The 25,270-nt window shown below is 41.2% G+C and overlaps 1 protein-coding gene across 3 annotated transcripts in view; it reads right to left on the bottom strand.

Annotated features, from left to right (window-relative positions):
• Positions 1-25,270, bottom strand: part of sgce (sarcoglycan, epsilon) — a 66,159-nt gene that overhangs the window by 526 nt on the left and 40,363 nt on the right. Inside the window, exons 4-11 of one of the 3 annotated variants that reach the window (XM_068004405.1) lie at positions 24,373-24,445; positions 18,243-18,441; positions 17,169-17,331; positions 11,656-11,867; positions 11,137-11,163; positions 5,020-5,211; positions 3,956-3,999; positions 3,473-3,507 (exon numbers count right to left, since the gene is read on the bottom strand). In XM_068004405.1, the coding sequence (XP_067860506.1) occupies positions 3,473-3,507; positions 3,956-3,999; positions 5,020-5,211; positions 11,137-11,163; positions 11,656-11,867; positions 17,169-17,331; positions 18,243-18,441; positions 24,373-24,445 (945 nt within the window). Of the gene's footprint in view, positions 1-3,472; positions 3,549-3,955; positions 4,000-5,019; positions 5,212-11,136; positions 11,164-11,655; positions 11,868-17,168; positions 17,332-18,242; positions 18,442-24,372; positions 24,446-25,270 lie in introns of all 3 variants that reach the window. The other 2 variants (XM_068004389.1, XM_068004397.1) reach the window with 2 other exon arrangements.

Below are 25,270 nucleotides of genomic sequence, written 5' to 3'. Positions count from 1 at the left end.
CTGCTGTTACCTGACGTTCACCTAAAGAAGTGGTTTTGCTCCGATTTCTAAAAGGAGTTCCAGATCAGCAATATGAATAGCCTCCATTTTTTTTTCTTGCAGCAGTTGGGCTGAGCACTCGATTTCCCTGAGCTGTACAGACCCTCCCTACTCATAACGGATTGCGAAAATTCCAGCAGAAAATCATGACTAACATATTCTACAACAACAATGAAGGGCATCTCAGAACTGCTTCTTGCACAGTAGTTCTGAAACCTAAACACAATGGCCGGGAATTTCCTCGGAGGTGCCATGACTTTACCAGAAGTGCGATGGAAACTCCATTTTCATGAGTAAACAGGGATTCCACCGCACTTCTGGCAAAGTGACGGAGAGAGCTTGAGCGTCACTGAAGGAAGTCCGGGCCATTACAATAAACTATCCTAAGGTGAACCTCTTTTTAACATTTTTAAGCAGCTTGATGGGATTTTAAAATAATATGTTTCAATACCTCTTGTAAACTCCCTCAAAACATCAGGAAAAAAGAGAATGCTAGTTAAAATCCCACCATGAGAATTTGAATTTTTTTTTAAAAAATGGGCAGGATTGGGTACTAAATATTCCTGGATACAAGGTGTTTAGGAAAGGGAGAAAAAAAGGGGGGGTGGCAGTATTGATTAAGGAGAATATTGCAGTGTTGGAGAGAGATGATGTCCTTGAGGGGTTAAAGACAGAATCTAGTTGGTTAGAGTTAAGAAACAATAGAGGTGCCATTACACTACTGGGTGTATCCTATAGGCCACCAATTAGTGGGAAGGATATAGAGGAGCAGATTTGCAGGGAAATTAGAGGTGCAAGAACTACAGAGCAGTGATAATGGGGGATTTCAACTGTCCTAATATAGATGGGATAGTAATAGTGTAAACAGCAAAGAAGGGAAAGAATTTCTGAAGTGTAGTCAGGAGAACACATGTTTCCGGCCCAGTGAGGAAGGAGGCATTGCTGGATATCGTTCTGGGGAATGAGATGGGTCAAGTGGAGCAAGTGTCAGTGGGGGAACATTTAGGGAACAGTGATCATAGTATGATAAGGGTTAGATTAGCTATGGAAAAGGACAAGAGCAATCTCGAGTAAAAATACTTAATTGGAGGAGGGCCAATTTCAGTGGGTTGAGAACGGATCTGGCCGGGTAAATTGGGATCCAGATTTGCAGGCAAAACTGTAATTGAACAATGGGTGGCCTTTAAAGAAGATATGGTTTGGGTACAGTCTAGGTACATTCCCACTAGGGGGAAAGGTAGGACAACCAAAGCCAGACCTCCCTGGATGACGAAAGAGATAACATGCAAGATGAAACAGAAAAAAGGGGCATATGACAGGTTGTTAATACAAGTGAGAACCAGGCTGAGTATAGAAAGTTTAGAGGGAAAGTAAAAAAGGAAATAATGGGGGCAAAGAGAGTGTGAGAATAGACTGGCAGCTAACATAAAAGGGAATCAAAGTCTTCTATAGGCTTACAAATAGTAAATGGGTAGTAAGAGGATGGGTGGGGCCGATTAGGGACCAAAAAGGAGATCTACTCATGGAGGCAGAGAGCATAGCAGAGGTACTAAATGAGTACTTTGCATCTATCCTTACCAAGGAAGAAGATACAGCTAAAGCCACAGTAAAAGAGGAGGTAGTTGAGATACTGTATGGGATTAAAAATTGATGAGAAGGTACTAGAAAGGCTGGCTGTATTTAAAATAGATGTCACCCTGTCTGGACCGGATGCATGCTAGGTTGCCAAGGGAAGTAAGGGTGGAAATTGTGGAAGTACTGGCCGCAATCTTCCAATCCTCCTTAGACACTGGTTGTGCTGGAGGACTAGAGAATTGCAAATGTTACACCCTTGTTCAAAAAAGAATGTAAAGATAAACCCAGCAACTATAGGCCAGTCAGTTTAACCTCGGTGGTGGGGAAGCTTTTAGAAACAATAATCCAGGACAAAATTAACAGTCACTTGGACAAGTGTGGATTAATAAGGGAAAGCCAGCACGGATTTGTTAAAGGCAAATAGTGTTTGACTAACTTGATTGAATTGTTTGATGAGGTAACAGAGAGGGTTGATGAGGGCAATGCAGTTGATGTTATGTATGTGGACTTCCAAAAGGCATTTGATAAAGTGCCATATGATAGGCTTGTCAATAAAATTGAAGCCCATGGAATAAAAGGAGCAGTGGCAACATGGATACAAAATTGGCTAAGTAATAGGAAACAGAGGGTAGTGGTGAACGGTTGTTTTTCAGACTGGAGGAAGGTATGCACTGGTGTTCCCCAGAGGACGGTACTGGGACCACTGCTTTCCTTGCTATATATTAATGACTTGGACGTACAGGGCACAATTTTAAAATTTGCAGACGACAAAACTTGGAAGTGTAGTATACAGTGAGGAGGATAGTGATAGACTTCAAGAAGACATGGACAGGCTGGTGGAATGGGCAGACATGTGGCAGATGAAATTTAATGCTGAGAAGTGTGAGGTGATACATTTTGGTAGGAAGAATGAGGAGAGGCAATATAAACTAAAGGGTACAACTCTAAAGGAGGTGCAAGAACACAGAGACCTGGGGGTATATGTACACAGGTCACTGAAGGTGGCAGGTTGAGAAAGCAGTTAAGAAAGCATACGGGATCCTGGACTTTATAAATAGAGGCATAGAGTACAAAAGCAAGGAAGTTATGTTGAACCTTTATATTTAAAAAAAAAACTGGTTCGGCCGTAATTGGAGTATTGTCATATTCTGGGCACCGCACTTTAGGAAGGATGTGAGGGCCTTAGAGGCGGTGCAGAAAAGATTTACTAGAATAGTACCAGGGATGAGGGACCTCAGTTACGTGGATAGACTGGAAAAGCTGGGATTGTTCTCCTTAGGTCAAAGGTGTTCAAAATCATGAAGGGTCTAGACAAAGTAAATAAAGAAAAACTGTTCCCATTGGCCGAAGGGTCGCGAACCAGAGGACACAGGTTTACGGTGATATGAGGAAAACCTTTTTTTAAGCAGCCAGTGGTTATGATCTGGAATGCACTGCCTGAAAGGGTGGTGGAAGCAGGGTCAATTGTGGCTTTCAAAAAGGAATTAGATAGGTACCTGGAGCAGAAAAATTTGCAGGCCTACGGGGAAAGAGCAGGGGAGTGGGACTAGCTGGATTGCTCTTGTAGAGAGCCAGCGCAGGCTCGATGGGCTGAACAGCCTCCTTCTGTACCATAACCATTCTATGACTTCACTTCAAAAGTACTTCTTGAGATGTGAAGTGCTTTGGGACGTCCTGAGGTCGTGAAAGGCACTATATAAATACAAGTCTTTAGTCAGAGTGGAATAGGCAGAGGTCTATGCCCATATCAATGGTTCACCCCATAGATGGTGCTTGACTTTGATGGAAATTAATTTTTTTTAATTTAGAAATGTCTTTGTAAATAAAATGGAAAATCTTTACACTGGTTTGTACTTGCCTCAAATTGCAGAAATGTCGACATATAAAATTCTCCTCCAATCAGGAAAGCAAGAATGAAGAAGTAAAAGGTTTGACTATGAATCAAGAATTTAACATGTTAGTTTTTTTTTCTTTCTGGTAAGACTGCGTGTAGTTTCACAAGAAACAAAATCTGCTGCAAAGTAACAAATGGCTTTGTTCTGGTTATATTAACCGGCACAAAAATGGAATGGGCCTTTAAGTCAACTTTGCATGAAAGGTGTTATTCAAGGGTCCTTTTCCCCTGTATACTGACATAACAGTACCACCTCTTATCTGAGCCAGAATATTTTCATTGTAACAAAATCTGTACTACCAAATATTACACACATTTATTAAATTAAAAATACATGTTCAGAAGAAAGTTTTTTCCTACAATTATCCTTTAATTATGTTGCATGGTAATCGATGTGATAGTGGTTAGAGCAGGGGATGGCTGGCGAGGGAGATGTTGGATACTGACCTGCACCTTGCTGCTGGGGAAGCTGCGTCTGTAATGGGTGATTCCTGCAAGATAAGACAAGATGTATTTGGACGAGTGAATTAGAATGAAAATCTGCATCTAGTGTGAAGAGTGAATTTTGTCTTTGTCAGTTTCTACTCTTAACATTCTTGATCTTTCTCACCTTTACGTAACAGAAATGAATGATCAAAAGGAAATAAATCACCAAACCCTTACCTCATGAGACAGGAGTCACAGTTAGAAATATAAAGCAGTCTATAAAAACAGTGAATTACTTCAGCCAATCCTAGTAAAACTACATATTTCAAGGAAATGTCAGTCAGTAAATTCTTAGTTATACACAGTATGAGAATGGGGATAGTTTGAGCTGTGTTCTATTTGGTGGATCTGTACATTGGAGCGTCAATGTGCAGTGCCAGCATGGTGCTGGTGAGCCCGTATTAAATATATGATGCTGTGTTTGCATCATGTATTTTCGTGCCATCACAAAGCTATGCTATACTCTATAAACTACCAGAAAATTTAAATTGCCGTGTGAACCAGTGCTATTAATGCCACGTATGTACACATTTATTTTTTCATTGAGAAACCAGGGTGAATGACCCAACAAGATTGAAAAGAGATGAAATAAATCAGGAAGTAATAATTAGGCAATTACAAGAGTATGACACGAGGAAGGGAAGCAGTAATCAAGAGAATCTGGTAACCATGCTGTGCCAATGAGACACAGTGTGATACTACCTCAGGGGATCCAAAAATATGCATTGCTTGATGGTGCACAAAGCCCAGGCACAAATGAATGTGAAACAATAGCTTGTATTCTTCAGTGCAAAGAGGGATATCGCTTGTCACTTTAGATTACATGCAAATTGCATGTATAAAGTGGGGGCCATTGATTAACATCCCTAAACACTAGCGCATGATAAATTACTCATTTTCCGGTATTTGCCTATTCTCCGGTAGCAAAGAAATACAAATATTCTGCTTCCTTTGATCACTGTTGCATTAGAGAGAAAAAAATATTCTGCGTTATCTAATGTGGTATAAAATAAAGTAATACTCACTGTTGCGTCTGCATGAGAGGCATGTTGGAGGTGTCACAGTTATCCGAATGGTGAAGGGGTGGCACGATTTCGCCAGTTACTGGGTTAAACACTGGCAGTGTGGAGAGAGGCCAAGGTGCCTCCCGATTCTTGGACATGTTCCGAAGCTCTTTAGTTGACTTCTGGATGGAGCTGTGATGAACCAACTGGATGCTGAAGAAAAGCATGAAAATAGAAATGAGAAGGTTATACTGTAAACTCTGAACACTGCATTGTGTCGTATTATCTTGCTTTTGTAAACAAAGCTAGACACTGCTCATGTTCTGACTCAAGAAACCAGATGAGTTCTAGTTTCTGGATTGAAATAATTCACACTGCAAGGAAGTTTCCGTTTGTGCATGTGATACTGCTAAAGGTCACCACTTTTTAAATGTTATTTATGTATGAGCTGCAGCTGAAACCTCAAATATATTATAGACTAGAAATAACTATTGCCGATAGCAGTGGAATAGATGTTTAACATTCCTTTGTCTATTTTAACAGAGGAATCAGCCTATTTAAAATGAACATGTTAAGCTCTTAAAGAAAAAATGGATAGAGAAATGCCATAGGAAGAGTTAAGCAGTTTCTTCCCGCTATTATCGTCAAGTCATTTCTAGTCTTATAACTCAAGATCCTCAGAGTCTATTTTCTTTGTTGTGTTTCTGTCCATGTCTAAGACCCATCCGATGCTAATATAGTATGGATTTCAAAAGGCACAAATTTAAAATAACAAAGTTGTGCAATTTTTTTATTAATTTAAAAATTATAATAGATTATCTGATGGACAGAAATCATTTCTGTAAAAGCCTTGCACAGGAGGATTGCCGAAACGTCACTGGATTCTAGCAGATAATTTACACTTGTGTGAATGTCCTGCTTCTTTGGATTTTATGGTAATACCAGAGTTTTAGCTATGCCTTTATACAATCATTCAAGCCAGGTTAAAAGTTGCTAGGGTCAGGTTTTAAGTATGTATTTTGAAATGGTTGCCATTTATGGAAGCTGTTAAAAGAGGATAAAAAAGTAACATTTTGAATGATTCAATTAACAGTTGTTACAGTTCCTCTTTCTCACTGCTGTTCTGCTTATGTGGCTACAATCTAATTTTCCTGCTAGGTATTAGACTGCAATGGATTGATCAATTATTACAATCTCAGCAAAGAAATAAAATGAGCCTTGCATGAATTAATTGTGTGTAGCTTCCAAAATGAAACCAGCAGCATTAACTGTGCACCAGTTGAAAAGGTTATTACAGTGGATGCCACTCATGGCATTCTCTTGAATAGAGTGCAGAATTGTAAATAGTCCACACACTGTACCTACACTCAATTTGAAAATAAGTAATGGTACTAAATGTAAACAGCTGTATTCCCCACTAACTATGGATGTGTTAAATAATGACAGCGACAATGATCAGAAGCTGCAGTTGTGGCCTTAGCAGTAACTAATGACCATGTATTTCTGTGACCATCTCCTGCATTTCTTAGGCTCCTTTTCTGAGCAATCACTTGTGTTCTGAACATTGGTAGCATTCAGAAGCACTTAAAATACAATTCTAAAGTAAGAAAGATAGAAAACGATTAATGGAAATGTTGCTGTTTTGCGTTCGTAACAGTCACTGCACTTCAACATTAATTCATCCTGTTAAGCACTTTTGAGACATTTCAAATTCACTAAGTAAAAAGCCAGAATTTGGTGAATGCCATTCATATGGTTTGTTGAGTGGATACGACAAAATGTTGCATTTTTATCGCAAGTTTAACATAGAAAAATGTCACCAGGTGCTTCACAAAAGCGTAATTAGACAAAAATTGACACAGCCAAAAAAGGAGATATTAGGACGGGTGACAAAGCTTGGCCAGAAGTGGGTTTTAAGGAGGGCCTTAAAGAAGGAGAGGGAGATGGAAAAGTGGAGGAGTTTAGGGAGGGAATGCCAGAGCTTAGGGCATAGCTGCCAATGGTCAGGCAAAGGGAGTAGGAGGCCAGAGTCAGCAGAACACGAGTTCTCAGAGGGTTGTAGAGCTGGAGGTGGTTACAAAGATAGGGAGAGCGAGACCATTAAGGAATCTGAATACAAGGATATGAAATTTCAATTGGAGACGCTGGGGGACTGGGAGCCAACGTAGGCCAGCGAGAACGGGGATGAAAGGTGAATGGGATTTGGTGCGGGATAGGTTACGGGCAGCAGAGTTTTGGATGAAGTGAAGATTATGGAGGGTGGCAGATAGGATGCCGCCCAGAAAAACATTGGAATAGTCGAGTCTGAAGATGACCACAGTATAGATAAGGGTTTAGGCAAATGTGCTGAGGCAGGGGCAGAGACTGGCGATGTTATGGAGATGGAAATAGGCAGTCATTGTGTTAGAAAGAATATGGGGTTGGAAACTCAGCTGAGTGTCAAATAGGACTCCAATGTTGCAAACTGTCTGGTTCAACTTAGAGGCTGGGGTGTGAGATGGAATCAGTGACAACAGGTACGGTGATTGTGGCAGAGGCTGAAGACAATGGCTTCAGTCTTTCCAATGTTTAACTTAAGGAAATTGTGGCTCATCCAGGACTAGATGTCAGACAAGCAGTCTGATAGCACTGTGGCTATGAAAGGGTTGAGAGAGGTGGCGACAACACCCATGCCTGTCTAAAAGCCAGATGCTGCCCAGATATGGGCATAAAGCAGATATGCTTCAGATTTGAAGCCCATATGCAACATTAATGAGTATATAAACATTATTACAGAAATAAGTTAACATTCAAAAGGTGGGAATAGCACCATAGCATAAATCCATTGAGATAGGTGCGGGAATTAAAGACTACCTTACTTCAAAATGTAGGCTCACACTTGAAGGGAACCCTTAAATTTTAAAGTGAAATTGGAAGAGTTATTTTGCCTTCTCTGCCTACTTTTTAAATCTGTGAACACTTTTTGTACATCAACTTTGAACCCATTGCAGGCTAGTGTACTCAAAGTAGCAGACAATTTTCAAATTGTTTACACTGTGAAATCGACACCACTCTTTATACAAATTTATACCAGAAGAACATTTGATACTTTGCAAAAATATTTCCTGTACAGTTATGTAAACATTTGTGTAAATTCCCTTTAGGTATTTCTGTGCTGCACACTGGGAGGACGAAAGTCAGTATCTCCTTATTTAGAACTAAAATGGGTGCTCTGTAATCAAATATTCTGCAGACTACATTTTTAATCTTTTCCTCATTCAAAGCAGCTAAATCTGCCAAAACAGTAGCTGTCCTCTGATGCCAAAAGGTTCTTTCAATGCAGCCTTTAATTCATTATTTTCTTTTAAAAAGAATGGTTTGACCTGAGCAGAATGGGTGACAAATATTCCAGCAGTACTTTCCCCTCAAACAACCCAACTCTTCTATTGAGAAACCTAGGTGAAGGATCCAGTCCTATGGTGTAGGGTACCACAAAAGGTTGAACAGGGAATAGGATAAGGAAAATCAAGTAGTAGTGATTAGGTGACACCAAACTTGGGTTTTAAGAGCCTATATGTTGTAGATAGAAGAGAAGATTAAGAGGGGCAAGGAGTTCCATAGTTTTGAGGTCCTGGAAAAGAATGAGTTAGAGTAGGAGAAAGTGTAATGAGTTTTTATTTTAACAGCGTGATAATGCCTGGATTAGAAAGTTTGTGTTTGATGCTTAGTGGGAGCAAGAAAAGAAAATTCAGAAGAGCAATGATCATAATAGTATCTATTAAAATAGAGGAAGATAAAGGTTAAGAGTGACAGAGTGAGGGGTTGAAGGTTAGAGGTGGGAGGTAGGTCAGGTATTGGACAACAAGCTTCTTTAATTCTGGCCAGGAGTGAGCAGAAACCACCTCCCCACAACGGGGAGCAGTTTTCAAGTCTTGGAATGAGGGAAAAACAAGCGATTACCATGAAAGAGAAAAATGATTTTCTTGGAAGCAGCTTTAGCAAATGAAAAAATGTGGGAACTCCATTTGAGGTCAGAGAAAGACCAGAACTGGGGTTTGAACCAATTTAACCAACTGTATCTTGGCAGGGGGGTGGGTGGTACAGAGAGAGATGAGAGGTAACAGGGGGAAAAAAAATCACAAATTACATCTTCATTTATTTAATCTCCAAAGCCAATGTTGTACTGCATGGTCAGATAGGGTTTATCCAAATCGAGGGTTTTTTTTTTAAATGAGTATCAACCCCTTCATTCCACTGAAGCTATTAAGAAGCAAAAGAAGTTGCACCATAGTACTCTACTGCTGGAAGGACACTAGGAATGGGAGATTCATCTACAGTAAGTACCAGCCACTCATTGCCAGGCAGAGAACTGAGACTTTTGTGCTGGATTTTAGGTGTCTGCAGGCAATCCTGATTTGTAATTTACATTTATACACTAGAGCTGTTCATGTTGACCAGCACACAATCTATTACCTTGCTAACCAGAGCAGTGTCTGCTGATGAGATAATGGTTCACAATGGACAGTTTACTGTATCTTTTATTTATTGAAAGGCTACCATATGTAAACTAAAGACTTGATTAGTAGAAAAACTGCAGCAAACAGTTAGAAAGATACTCAGCCAGCTGTCACTGCTTCAGCAGCTGTGTGTTAAAATAAAACTGGCACACAAAATGGTAAAAACTGATCCAGGAAGCAGACTTGGGACCACCGTATATAATGCACTGAAAAAATACGAGGAGCTTTACATTATATCAGGTATTTCTGTGCAAACAGGGCTGTTTCCAACATTTTTTAAGTAGCGGCAGCAGTAACAGAATCAAAATCAAACTACCAAAAAAGTTTAAGTGCAGCCTGGTAGCACAATTCATGTTCAAATAGAAAATGCTGGCAACACTCAGCAGATCAGACAGCATCTGTGGAAAGAGGATGGTCTGGTTAACATTTCAAGTCAATAACCTTTTGTCAGTCATAGACTTGAAATGTTAATCCATCCTTCCTCTCTCCACAGATGCTGTCTGACCTGCTGAGTGTTTCCAGCATTTTCTGTTTCTATTTCCAGCATTTGTAGTATTTTGCTTTTTGTCATATTCAAATAGGTTTCAGCAGTTCTCAAATGGTGTATAGGCAGAGCATTGCACAGGAGCAGAGCATTCAAGTAGAGGTGGGAGAACCAACTCACTCTCCACAACAGCTGCTTGGATGGAAGGTCATCAACCTGAAATGTTAAATCTGTTCCTCTCTCCACAGATGCTGCCTGACCTGCTGAGTGTTTTCCTGCATTTTCTGTTTTTATCACAGCTGGTTGGATGTTGGTTTTGTGTTGCCTTAGTGCTGCCAGCTCTCAACAGGTGGGTTTTGTGCAGCCACTGGAAACTCCACAACAAACTTGTCACATTTGCTCAGGTCGACCACGAGGGAAGATCTGGATTTTTTTTTATACCATGTCTTCCGTTGAGAGCCAACAGCACTCGCACAGCACAGAAGTATCAAAGCACCGCTGTAGGGATTGAACTGAACCTCACGTTATTCCTCCTACTCTTAGAATCACCCCCATTATCAGCTACTCACTGAGTTGTACTCAGGCCAGTCTGGAGCGAGTTCATGGCCTAGATGACACCATTCCAGTTGAAGGAGACAGTGATGTTGGGGCAGGAAGAACCCTCCAGGGCAAAAGTGAGAAGCCGAAATATATTCTAATTACAATGTTACTATGCTCTAGACAATGTGAAATATATTTTAAAAAGAAAACTGACAATGGAATATAATCCTACTGCAACGAGCAAAGCCAGGAAGGTTATTCTTTTACCTTCCCTCAAGTGAAATACACACGTTCACTGAAAATAAATGAGTAAGAGGTGCGCTCTCTCATCACAATTGGCTATGCTTTTCCACTTTAAAGCAGCCACTACATACGACTTTAGGAGTGATTGAGCACTCAAGAACTCACTTGCTACGCTGTCAAGATCTGACTGCAACAACTCCTCAATATGAGTCAACAGTATGAAATGAACCATGAGACGTATAATAACTCAAATGGACACATAAGCGTGGAACAGACTGAAGCCTACAGTGGCAGATTATGATCTGATCAAACAAAAAGTAAAATTAAAAACAGAAAATGTTCAATTTAAAACATAACAGGAAAGAAGACACTTACTCTGGTGTTTGCATGTCTCTCTTTTGCCTAGGAACAAAACAAAATTAATGAATTAAATAATAGGCATTGATACTTGAAACATCAAAAGATATTTGCTAATGGTGGACCCACCTTTGGCAGATGTTGAGAAGATGATCACAATGCACTTGTCAGTATCTGCCTACAAGTATAGGGCCAGAGTGACTGCACACATAAACACGTGACAACCAAACATAATGGACACACAGAATGAAACAAACTGAAGAAAAGGCTTGAGGAAAAATAAATTCACATGGATGGAGCTGAAATATGAATTCATGCAATGGTATAGACAGAGTCTGTGCTCTCTACCTGCTTCTACTAACCTGTGATATTATTACTGTTAGTAGGAACTGAAACGGACAAGTAGAATCCTTTCCCCAGTATTATTTTAAGATATCATCACAAAACAGAAGTGTCTAGGTACTTTTTTTTCCAAAGATGTGCTTATGTTTTGAGTCCCTGTGTATATGTATTTGGACAGCAGTGTGATGTACTTACACTCCTTCCCGACGGCAAAACATGATGTAACCAAGGATAACAAACAGCACCAGGGCAACAGCTATGGGTATCGCCAGGGTAATCACAAAGTCCGTGTAATAGTCCTTGCTTTTCAGATTAGTAGAAGGTGGCTTATACTCTCCGTCATCAGGCAGAACTCCATCTCCCCGAGGCGTCTCATTGTTGTCAGAAACCGTCTTCAATTTAGCGACCTGTCACCAAATTGTAAGAAAAAATAGCTGCATCTTTTTGTTTTACTATTTTTAAAAAATATGATAGGTATACCACATCTCAGTACTTAATACTATATTGGGAGTGAAAAAACGTTCCATCTCAAATCTATGTCCCTCACCTTATCAGCACAATGGGTTTAGTGCTGTGTTTACTTTCTTCATACCAATACTTGATTGTAATAGCACCACAGTTTATTTTGTGATGTGTAAACCTTGCATCTATTAGCAGTATTTTCAGTGTTTTCTCTGTACCTCTATGGACAGCCTGAGCAGAATTAATCCAGCCCCTGCATCACCACCAACATTGTTTTATTTCTTTTTGGGGAAAGATCAGCCTTGACTCATACAATCCTGGCAGCTGCATAAAAATGGTCCCATAGCTCTATTTAGTAAAGATATTTGAAAAATATTTCTTTCAGTTTATAGGCTCCTCCAAAGACATTGGGGCTGTTTTCCGAATTCTCCTCTGCTCCACAGCCAGAGAGGAAATACTGTGTGAAGTAATGTTCTCCACTCCAGACATGCACAACTAAAACATTTAGTTTAACAGGAACACCGGATACAAAATAACAATGTCAGGGAAGCCTACACTCCCAACCTTACCATAGTACATAGTGTGCCCAGTGTCACTGTCGGATCCTGATTCTTACCAGCAGCCAAAACATCATCAGATTTTTCTGTCATCAATGCCAGCTTCAGGACAGTACATTACCTAAAGCTAACTACACAGATCAAAGCAGATCAAAGAGTAAAAGCACAAACTGCATTTACCCACTGAGCCATTCAGGGAGCCACGATCTCAGTTTAACAGATCTTAGCTGGGGTGGCAGTGGGGTTGTTACAATTAGCCTAAGAAGGGCAAAAATTGACCAGGATTCTCATTCCAGATTGAGCATGGGATCAAGTTTAGCTGCAATGTTCCCCCACAATGAAATACTCTACTGACACTCACTAATGGTGTTAGCCGTGACTCAGCAGTAGCACTCACATCCATGAGTCAAAAGGTTGTGGGTTCAAGACCCACTCCAGAGACTTGAGCACAAAATCTAGGATGACACTCCAGTGCAGGACTGAGGGAGTGCTGCATAGTCAGTGGTGCCGTCTTTCGGCTGAGACATTAAACCGAGGCCACATCTGCCCCCTCAGGCGGGCGTAAAAGATCCCACAGCACTATTTGAAGAAGAGCAGGAGAGTTCTCCTTGGTGTCCTGGCCAATATTTATCTCTCAACCAACATCACTAAAACAGATTATCTGGTCATTTATCTCACTGCTGTTCTTGGGAGCTTGCTGTGCGCAAATTCACTACAGTGTTTCCTAGATTACAAGTGATTACACTTCAAAAGTATTTCATTGGGACGTCCTGAAAGACGCTATATAAATGCAAGTTATTTCTTTCTCTCTCTTTATCTAGTTTCACGTGCAGAACAGTCACTTGCGTGAGTTACCAAAGGACTATTGGCAGCCACAGAACTGTACGCGAACAAGAGTCAGCAGAGGAAGAGATAAGAACATAAAATCAAAAATAAGTGAAGCGTTACGGCTGCATAATATACAGGAACTAGTTAAACAGTCAACTAGATTTATCTTCCAAGATTGTTGTGTTTATATTTATAAGTGTCATGTTTTTTATTCTCACTTCATCCTTTCTGTTCCCATTAAAAATACTGAGTAACATTATGAGATATTTGAAATCTCTCCTTTATCTGTCCAAGTACAATATTATCTGCTAATTATGGAGTACATTTTCACCTTTAGCACCTGTGGGTAGATATCACCTGGATGGAGCACAGGGAGGATTGCGTGCACATGAGCTCACCCATTTAAATGATGGAAGGAAAATTGGGCAGACTCTGTTACAGATGTATTTTGAAATTAAATTGAGAGAAGTTAAAGTGACTGTGATGAAGTGCACAGAAAGCATCCTTATTTTCTAGCAGTGAGTAGGGGTGGTTAGCTGTGAAGAATGGCATTAATAGGATATCTTGGATAGGTTTTAATTCAGTAACCAGAATATGGACGGTGAGGGTTTGACAAATATGCACAGGTAACCAATATAATACAAGTACACTACTGAAGTGTTCTTTACAAAGACTGTAGAATACCAACTCCAGTCAGGTTAAGAATCGCAAGCAAACCCCAGACAAGGTTTGAGGAGGGTCAGCAGCAAATAGTATTCAATACGCTAGTCTGTATTTCATTGGCCATTGTTAAATTACAAAGACCAATGAAAATAAAACACAATAATATTCATGCTTTGAAAATTCATTTATAATTAGTTTCCTTTTTGTAATTTGTTTTACTATCTCATTTCCACCCATATTTGTCTCCCTACAACACACCTTCCCAGCTGACACAACAGACTGAAGATCTCCTGCCAGGCGTTCTCCAATGCTGCTCTATACCAGTCACTGGGGGGTCTGCAAGAACTAATCATGGTGACCGATCTTTTTTTAAATTACTAACTCCCTCACCAGCCTACACCGGAGTCCTGAAATTCCTGGCGGTCTGCCTTAGCCTCAAGATGGAGACCCGATCCCCAATCCCAGAGATAGGGTCATTTGCATAACTAGAGTGGGCACTTTGCGCTTGTAAGGTTGCTTTAGCAGCGCCCACCCCAATATATCTGCCAGAAGGCATAGTGGCCACATGAGGTGCCCCAGGCTCTTCTGAGCTGAAGAAAAAAAATCAAAAGAAATCCTCTTCAATCCCAGTGGAGCCATTGCAATTCCAGGTGTAGGTAATCAATCCCTCCAAAACCAAACCTATGTCTGTTCTCAGCAGGTGTATGTTCCGTTGGGCCTATCAGGAGGCATACTAAGAGCAATTTCTTGGTGAAGCCCGGGATCTTCACCAGACATGCCCCCTGATTTTGGGGGGGTGGAAGGACGGAGGCTGATTATCCATCCATGCCCCCCACCCCACCAGAATTTGAAGAACCACAGCAAATGGGGCATAATCCCGAGGAACTTGCTTCCATCCCAAAATTAGGCTTACCACCCTCTGGCCCCTGCAATTTAGGAGCTTTGGGGTCTATCCAATCTGATATGGTTTTGATCAAGTGTTCATAAAGTGCAAACCAACATTCCTACCATTCCATAGTACAGAAAGTTGAAGCTCCATCATAACAAAATAAATAAAACAATGTGGGAAGTAAAAGCTTTGTTTTAAAACTAGTGTAACTCTAGGCGGTCAACATGGGGAAAATGTTAAGAGTGAGATTTAAGTTCAGAGTGAGACAGACAGCTAACATATGGAGGAGTTTTTAAAAAGTTAGGTAAGTCAAAATTGGTTACATTTTTATTCAAAAATAAGTGACTCACTCCAAATGTGTGACAGTTGATAGATCTGTGTAACTCAGTAAATTATAGGAACATCGTCATCATGAAAAGGTAATTAGTTAGCTCTATTTGTCATCTGTTTACAAAAACAACTGTAGGAGAACTGAATAGGCCTAAAGATTGAGCCAGAAACTATATCATTTAAAAGGGAATTGGGTAAGTATTTGAAATGGAAAGATATAGGTAAAGGGATTAGACTGGAGAGAAAGAAAGAACTTACATCTATTTATATAGCATCTTTCACGACCTCAGGATGTCCCAAAGCGCTTTATAGCCAATGAAGTAGTTTTTTGAAGTATAGTCACTGCTGTAATCTACGGCACTTCCAACAGTGCAGCATTCCCTCACTACTGCAGTCTAGATCATGTGCTCAGGTCTCTGGAGCGGGGCTCAGAGGCGAGAGTGCTACCACCGAGCCAAGTCTGACACCTTAGCTCCAGTTGAAGAGCTAGCACCATTGGGCCAAATGGCTTCTTTCTATACCTTGTAAATTCTATGATTCTATGAACCAGAGGTTCAGTACTTTCAAATTGATTTGGTTAATATTGGTGCAATGTTGAAATTGTACAGGAAAGAATGATAAACAAGCAAAATAACTACAAAAACAACTCGCATTTATATAGCGCCTCTAATGTAGTAAAACGTCCCAAGGCGCTTCACAGGAGCATTAACAAAATTTGACATCAAGCCACATAAGGAGGTATTAGAACAGAGAACCAAAAGCTTGGTTAAAGGGGTAGTAGGTTTTAAGGAGTGCCTTAAGAAGAGGAGAGGGGTAGAGAGGCAGAGAGGTAATTCCAGAGCTTAGGGCCTAGGCAGTTGAAGGCACGGCCGCCAATGGTGGAGCGATTAAAATCGGGGATGCGCAAAAGGCAAGAATTAGAGGAGCGCAGAGATCTCAGAGGGTTGTAGGGCTGGAGGAGGTTAGAGATAAGGGTGAGGCCATGGAGGCATTTGAAAACAAGGATGAGAATTTTAGAATTTTAAAACTAAAACAAAAGGGTTTTGGTTTTCCCCAGTCTTATGCTTAATAGCTTAAAATTATATGGGTGAATATCAAGATAAAGTGAACCTAATGGCTCTGTTTTCCCAGACATAACTGTCTCATTGAATGAAAGACAAAGAATTTAATTCTTTTTGGTTTTGTGGCTAATAAAATTAAATTTTAGAGATAAAGTTTACTAGATAGGCCCATCCTGCCTCTGATGGAGTCATCCGGGCCACTTTCTTGCGTCCCAGCTCAGGCAGCTTCTCCTGGCCCCACTCCCTGCTTCCTGATTTGGCCGTTCTAGACTAGAGACCTGACTCCACACAGATATATCTCAGCTACAAGTTTCCAGCAGTAATGGGCTCCATTGTTTTTCTATTGTTATCCTCATCAGGAAGTGTCTGAGATTGGAAAATTCAGTGCCCAATTTATTATTGGATGTTCCAGTCTTAGATGCTCTGGACTGAAACTCAGGACTGAAGGATGCTGGGTGGCATGGAAGATCATGGAGTCCATTTGCTGGCAGCCCATAGTTGAATATGGCTCTGTGGTGGCTGATCTTTAGCATATCCTCTTGCCACCTGGATGGAAAAGGTACAGCTGATCTACAACCAAACTTTAAACAGTTAGTTAATGGAAACAAATATTGACAATCTAAATAGTAATCAGACATGCTAAATAACAACTGTTTGCATCACAAGTTGATTTTGGAATCCTCTTAGAAATTTTCTTCTTATGTAATTTTGGTCTATATGTTGAAGTGGAGCTGCCTTATGGTGAATTGGGGACAGCAAGTCTCAAGCAAGTTACTGCTTAGGTCCTCGATTAAACATTAATCACTAATCCTGAGCTAAAGCATGAAAGGGTAAGAACATCAAAATATGTGTGATCCACTCCAAAAGAGGGGATGCAAAAAGAATTGTAAAATCACAAGTGGATGGTGTATGACTTACCAAAGACAGTTTACACCAGTCAATGTTAAACTGGGCCCTGAATTTTTTGTCACAACTTATGCTGGGTTCCATCTCCTGGCTACACTTCAGCTGGTTCTGTGGAGTTTCCACTTCCCTTAGGCAGGATGAGAAAGTCACATCTGTACCCACCATGACATAAACCCTGCAGAGGAAGAAGTCCAACAGCATGTAGTGTTTTCCAGAAACCTGAAAACCTGTATAGTAAACAGTTGTCCATAGCTGGACATTATCAAATGCATTTTCATCTTGAAATGGCTCATTCAGAAAACAGCATTTGGATTACACAAACATACAAAAATAACAGACAGGAAAAAACCCACTGGTCCATTCAGCCTGTCCCACACAGCTATGATGCCTTGTTCTTCACAATACATACACTCCCCACTCACCTGGAGACATGTAGTCTCTGGGGAGAGGTGAATTAGGGGGGAAAATGGAAAATTTGTCTCCGACTCCCTTAGGCGATTGAAACTAGTCCAGGAGATCACAATGGCCCTGATTTGTGTTACAGGATATATACCTCATCAAAAGCAATTTAGTCGTAACTTCCTGGTAAAAATACCAGGACCAGAAATCCACGGCCCTTCTGGTCGAAGTTTGGCGGGAGTGTGGCAGAAGAACAGCTAATTAAGCTGGGACGCGGATATGCCAAGTCCCAGCCTTGCCCACCAGTTTCCGTGAGGCCTTGTTTTGGATGGAGCCTCAAACATGGTTCCTGCATCAGAGGGGGTGTGACTGGGCAAGAGGACTCCCAAACAAAGAGTTTCCTCATCCCAAGCCTGGAAAAGCATAGGCAAGTGTACCGGCCTACCCTCCGGCAGAAGTGAGCCCACCTAGGGGTCCAAGCCTAGAGAAAAGGAAGAAAATATAAAGGACAACCCATGCCATTTTTTTTATATCAAGCCTGGAAGCAGCTGAGCCTGTAAGAGAAAACCTACACCCAGCTCCTTGGCACGGTGACCTGGACAGGTGAAGAAAACAACTTAAACAATGAGAAATCAAATGCATATCTGAAAACTTGCTTTACTTGTCTCTCTGAACAATTAAACTCACCCTTCCTTCATATTATTGATGGGAAGAGGCACTCTCCCACCCCGGTCTAGTGCCGAGGTGATGTTGATTGCATTGAGACGATCAGGCTGCCAAACATTCTTCACTGCTCCCAAGAAATCACCAATGACCTCACTTGCCAACATCTCTTCCACATTCATGTTTTTCACAAAGAACTCCGCTTGATACGGCAAGGGATAATCTTTATACAAGAAGAATGCAAGTAAAGGTGAAACAATAATGGATGCTTAGACCACGTTTTATTGCAGACGTATTAAGCGAGGTTCAATGTTCTTGACCTAGCTTGCTGCCTCAGTAAGAATGTGTCAGATATCATTTATTACAGAGATCTTACTCAAAAATAAAATGAACATTTAAAAATTAAATTGACCATTGGAAAATCTATATGCTGAAGAGAACAGAAAATGCTGGAGAAGTTCAGCAAGTCAGGCAGTATCTGCGGAGAAAGAAACAGAGTTAATGTTTCAGGTTGAAGACCTTTCGTCAGATCTGGAAGATGTTAAAAGAGTTAAAGTTCTTGAGCAAGTGCAGAGTCAGGGAAAGGAGATGGGGAGGAAAGAACAAAAGGGAAGGTCTGTGATAGGGTGGAGGGCACAAGTGATTAAATGACAAAAGGGATGATGGTGCAAGGCAAGGAAGGTGGTAATGGGATGGGTTAAGAAACAAAAGATTGACCTGGAGTAGCTGTAAATGGCAGCAGCAGAACCATTATCAGCACAAGCTGACCGAAAAAATGGGAGCAGTGGTTATGATCTGAAGTTATTGAAATCAACCACTGCTTCCATTTTTTCAGTCAGCAAGTGCTGGTAATGGTTCTGCTACTGCCATTTACAGCAACTCCAGGTCAATCTTTTGTTTCTTAACCCATCCCATTACCACCTTCCTTGCCTTGCACCATCATCCCTTTTGTCATTTAATCACTCGTGCCCTCTACCTTATCACAGACCTTCACTTTTGTTCCTTCCTACCCTCCCCCCTTTCCCTGACTCTGCACTTGCTCAAAAACTTTAACCCTTTTAAAATCTTCCAGTTCTAACGAAAGGTCTTCGACCTGAAATGTTAACTCTGTTTCTTTCTCCACAGCTGCTGCCTGACTTGCTGAGCTTCTCCAGCATTTTCTGTTTTTATTTCAGATTTCCAGCATCTGCAGTATTTTGCTTTTGATTTATATACTGAAAAGTATGTTTACAGAATGCCCCAATTTTTTTTATTCGTTCATGGGATGTGGGCGTCGCTGACGAGGCCGGCATTTATTGCCCATCCCTAATTGCCCTTAAGAAGGTGGTGGTCAGCCACCTTCTTGAACCGCTGCAGTCCGTGTGGTGAAGGTTCTCCCACAGTGCTGTTCGGAAGGGAGTTCCAGATTTTGACCCAGCGACGATGAAGGAACGGCGATATATTTCCAAGTCAGGTTGGTGTGTGACTTGGAGGGGAGGTGGTGACTTGCAGGTGGTGTTGTTCCCATATACCTGTACCCAATTGTGACAGCTAGGCTTTTTTAAAAATTGAGAAACCTAGGGTGCAAAGGCCTATAGCATTTGATATCAGCAAGGCTGGAAGGAGTAGGAAAGAAGATAAGGTAAGTCTGGTCAAGTGATAGGAATCTTGAGTTTTAAACAACCTGAAGGAAAGTCTGAAGGTGCTAAGATGTTGACAGTTTTGAAGGACTTTAGATGATGTAGGAAATAATGCAATGAGTCCTAACTTCAACGGAATGAGAATGCAAGGCGACAAAGAGCATGTAGAGCCATATATTTAAAGGAAAAACATGAACGTTCAGATGAGGACTTAATATTGTAATATTGATAATATAGAGACAAGAATAATTGTGATAGAGAACGAAATTGAAGGAGAGATATGTTTTATGTTATATTAAAATATTAAAAAAGCTGTTAACTATTTGGAATTTTTCTGAAATGTGTAACCAAAACTAAGGGAAACAGGTTAATAAGGAATTGTTGATAATTTTCAACTGTACTATTTATTATTAGAGCTGAAATTCCGCAGGGGTTCAAGAGGCAGAATTTCTCTACGCCCCTTAAAAGGCAAATGAGGCGAGACCAGTGGCAGGGTCTCCCTAAGCCAAAAGTTTCCACTCCTACTCTACAGAAGGGACCCAGTGATCCAGTGGCAGCCTGAATGCTCAGTGAGGTCGGGCGTACCAGGCTCCGCAAGGGCATATGCCAGACAAACGGCCTGAACCCCCCCTCCCCCCCACCAATTTATTATTTTATATTAAATACGGCCAGGAAGATCTCGGCTGTATCTCAGATGGGCCACTCTGTCTTAAAAGGGTGAATCGGGGCAGATGCCGCTGAAATGCCTTTGAAGGCGCTGGTGGCCTGTCCCGACCGTGCAAATGGACCCCATCCCAGCAAATTTGGACAAGGTCTAAGTCTTTGTGTATGGGCGGGCGAGGGTTCTGACCTGTCGCACTTGAACATCTATGGTGAATTTATTCAATGTGACAAAACCTCATACAAGTATTACAATAAGAGTCAGTCACTCACTCGCAGGTAATGAGGAAGACCATATAACATGCAAACTCAAGTCACTAGTGGATTATGGAGACCTTACTGGAAATTACGATTCGAAAGTGAAGAATAATGATTCTAATCAGAGAGTATAAAGGAAATACAGTGAATGTGGTTTATAGATTTTCAAAAGTCATAAGGCTTATGGCAAAGATAATGATACGTGTAAATAATGGGAACGTGACCACATCAATACAAAGATGGCTGAGGACAGAAAGGGTAGGGCAAAAGGAAGTTTTGCAGACTGGACAGATGTAGTAAATGGTATTCCACAGGGCTCTGTGTTGTGGTCACTTTCATTTACTATATACAGAAATAATCTGGAGGCTGATTTTCCTACGGTTTGGACGCGGGGAACTCTTATTCCCCACGTGCAAGCCACAGGTCATGAGATGGAGACCTATGATACTGGATCTCTAGCCTCTTTACACTGCCCCAGGAGGGTGTGGAGTGCTTGCATCTACAACAAGCAGAGGTGAACCATGGCCTTTTAAACGAGGCAAGGCAAGGGAGGCCTGGAAACGTAAGTCCTCGAAGGCCTACTGCTGTACCTGCCTTCTCACCCCTATTTCTAAGAACAAGGCAGGCAGACCTGCACTAGTGATACGACTGGGCCATACAAGTAGCCTGATCCCCAAATTCAGGCATGGTAAGGTGAGGCTAGGCACAACACATTTCGAGAAGGGAAGCAGGAGGGGCAGATAGTTGGCCTTAGGATGTTACTCTGCATGAGGGGTTACAGTTTTGAAGAGACATTTGAGAAGTTAGGGCTTTTTTCACTAGACATGAGAAGGTTAAGGATTGACCTGATCGAAGTCTTCAAGATAATGAAGGATTGTGGCAAGATAAATATTGATAAAGAGGACACAAATTTAAGTTAATTATCAAAATTAAAGAGGTGAGAAAAAATATATTTACACAGAGGGTAGTTAGAAATGTGAAATTTTCTGCAACAGACTGTTGTTGACACAGAGTCCATAAACTCTTCAATGGGAATTGGATAGTTGCTTGAAAAAGAGGACTATTAAATGCTATGGGGACCGAGCAGCTAATTTAGCATGGAGCAGAAATCAAACCTGGGAGCTTTAGGTGTGAATGGCTCAATACCACCGACACATTTCACTCACTCAGCCATCATATTTTAGATCTGAATTCAGTCACTTCATATAAAATACCGATTGTTGAACAAGTGAAATAGTCCTCATTGCTTGAATTAAGTTTCCTCCAAAGATCATGGATATGTCTGAAACCATAAAAGCCCAAAGAGAGAAGTTTTAAATGTAATTTAGCAAAACTAATCTGCTGCTTCACCTTTTATTATTATTTTCCCATTAATAATACCCAAAATGATTTTTTAAAATTCATTCTCAGGACGTGGGCATCACTGACAATGTCAGCATTTATTGCCCATCCCTAGTTACCATGACAACAGCGTGGCTTTCTAGGCCACTTCAGAGGACTGTTAAAAATCAACCACTTTGGTGTTGATCTGGAGTCACATATAGGCCAGACCGGGTAAAGACGGCAGGTCTGCCTCCCTAAAGGACATTAGTGAACCAGTTGGCTCTTTATGACAATCCGACAGCTTAATGGTCACTTTTACTGATATCAGCCTTTTTTCTGCACTTCTGTTTTGCTTTGCAGCAAGGCACTGCTTGCTTTGACAAATCATTTATTTATTTTATGACCAGTACACTGCTTTGTTTTGTTTGTCTCTTTTTATTATTCATGAACTTCAGAACAGACAAATAGCGGATTGTACTTTTGTTACACATAACACATAGAGGAAATCTGCCTCCATATATTCACTGCAGATGCCTATTTTTCCTTCGTTTACTCCCTGTTCCACTTCACTTCTTTAGTTTCTGACGTAACTTCAGTTTTAATTTTTCACCTTCTCGAGCAAGACTTAAATTTTTTGTAAAACAACTTCCTACAATAAGGAAGGTGTTTTGAAAATTGCTATCTTTCAAAATTTTTTTGAAACGGCACCACAATAAGATGTAGCCAGAAACAACTTAAAGACAGGCATACCCAAAGCTGGCTCCTGGAGTTGCTGGGAACGCACATGGAGAAATGGGGCATTTTTTTTATTTGTTCATGGGATGTGGGCGTCGCTGGCAAGGCCAGCATTTATTGCCCATCCCTAATTGCCCATGAGAAGGTGATGGTGAGCTGCCTTCTTGAACCACTGCAGTCGTGTGGTGAAGGTTCTCCCACAGTGATGTTAGGTAGGGAGTTCCAGGATTTTGACCCAGCGACGATGAAGGAACGGCGATATATTTCCAAGTCGGGATGGTGTGTGACTTGGAGGGGAACATGCAGATGGTGTTGTTCCCATGTGCCTGCTGCTCTTGTCCTTCTAGGTGGTAAAGGTCGCGGGTTTGGGAGGTGCTGTCGAAGAAGCCTTGGCGAGTTGCTGCAGTGCATCCTGTGGATGGTACACACTGCAGCCACAGTGCGCCGGTGGTGAAGGGAGTGAATGTTTAGGGTGGTGGATGGAGTGCCAATCAAGCGGGCTTCTTGAGTGTTATTGGAGCTACACTCATCCAAGCAAGTGGAGAGTTTCCATCACACTCCTGACTTGTGCCTTGTAGATGGTGGAAAGGCTTTGGGGAGTCAGGAGGTGAGTCACTCGCCGCAGAATACTCAGCCTCTGACCTGCTCTTGTAGCCACAGTATTTATGTGGCTGGTCCAGTTAAGTTTCTGGTCAATGGTGACCCCCAGGATGTTGATGGTGGGGGATTCGGCGATGGTAATGCCGTTGAATGTCAAGGGAAGGTGGTTAGACTCTCTCTTGTTGGAGATGGTCATTGCCTGGCACTTGTCTGGTGCGAATGTTACTTGCCACTTATCATCCCAAGACCGGATGTTGTCCAGGTCTTGCTGCATGCGGGCACAGACTGCTTCATTATCTGAGGGGTTGCGAATGGAACTGAACACTGTGCAATCGTCAGTGAACATCCCCATTTCTGACCTTATGATGGTGAGATGATCATTGATGAAGCAGCTGAAGATGGTTGGGCCTAGGATACTGCCCTGAGGAACTCCTGCAGCAATGTCCTGGGGCTGAGATGATTGGCCTTCAACAACCACTACCATCTTCCTTTGTGCTAGGTACGACTCCAGCCACTGGAGAGTTTTCCCCCGACTTCAGTTTTACTATGGCTCCTTGGTGCCACACTCATCAAATGCTGCCTTGATGCCAAGGGCAGTCACTCTCACCTCACCTCTGGAATTCAGCTCTTTTGTCCATGTTTGGACCAAGAGTGTAATGAGGTCTGGAGCCGAGTGGTCCTGGCAAAACCCAAACTGAGCATCGGTGAGCAGGTAATTGGTGAGTAAGTGCCGCTTGATAGCAGTGTCGACGACACCTTCCATCACTTTGCTGATGATTGAGAGTAGGCTGATGGGGCGGTGATGGGGGATGAAAGCTCCCCACCCAAAAAGTTAACCTGTCTTTTGTCTTTACAGATACTGATGCAAGCTGCGTATTTCCAGCATTTTTTGTTTTTATCTCAAAGACATTACAGTCATTATGTAAAACAGTAAAAATGTAAAACATATAGCTTCTCACCAACTGAAGCCATGATGTTGACAACCAAAGTATGTCTTGCTGTTTCATATGTTCGTCTATTATAAGCAGTGATCTGACAAAAGAAAAGTACAAACAGCAAAATGCAAATCAACAAACACTTAACAATGGTAAACATATACCAATTAAGAGTCAACATGTCTCATTGACAATATGTAAGATCCTACACTATTACTGTGCAAATTGTATGTATGCTGCTGTGCTGTATATCATAAATGGAAATTAAATCAATGTTTTCGGAGCAGTGAAACAAAATAATTAAAAATTTAATTATAATGAAAATATAATGGGCATCTATATCATGTTTTTTGTTGTGTAATCAAAGGAGAGGTAAGAATTGTGAGAAGTCATGTTCAAATATTATGCTGTATGTTCACTACCAGTTAACTGATCATTTTACTAGGTATAGCTTCTCCTTGTGGTGGGAAAGTGTAATGCCAATCATGGACAGGGAAACACTAGGTCGAGCAAGGGGTTTCTGTTTCTATGTATGATTTAAGCAAGTCGTCATTCTGAACGGTGCAAGTTCTAGGGAAGTACTTTCTTCAACTGCAAACTAGGTATTTTGTCTCTTTTTCTGTGGATTTGATAAGCTCACGAATACTGAATAGTCTTTGCAGTTTTAAGGTATATATGCATGCTTTCCAACAAGATGATTTCTGTGGGTGGAATTAAAGGGATTATATTACTTTAAACAAGTGGATATTTGAACAGGAACCACAGCTGTACTTGGAACATGTAGTTTACAACTGATGCAACTACGCTGTTATGATGCCTTTTAAGCAATATTATGAAATCCCTCATCCCAAAGAACTGAGAAAAAACTCGTCATAAACCATTGGTGTGTAAATATTACATTATATTTTAATTTTCTGCACAG

This window comes from Heptranchias perlo, chromosome 2, assembly GCF_035084215.1.
Source record: "Heptranchias perlo isolate sHepPer1 chromosome 2, sHepPer1.hap1, whole genome shotgun sequence".
NCBI lineage: Eukaryota > Metazoa > Chordata > Chondrichthyes > Hexanchiformes > Hexanchidae > Heptranchias > Heptranchias perlo.
This window is presented reverse-complemented; position numbering and strand designations above follow the sequence as displayed.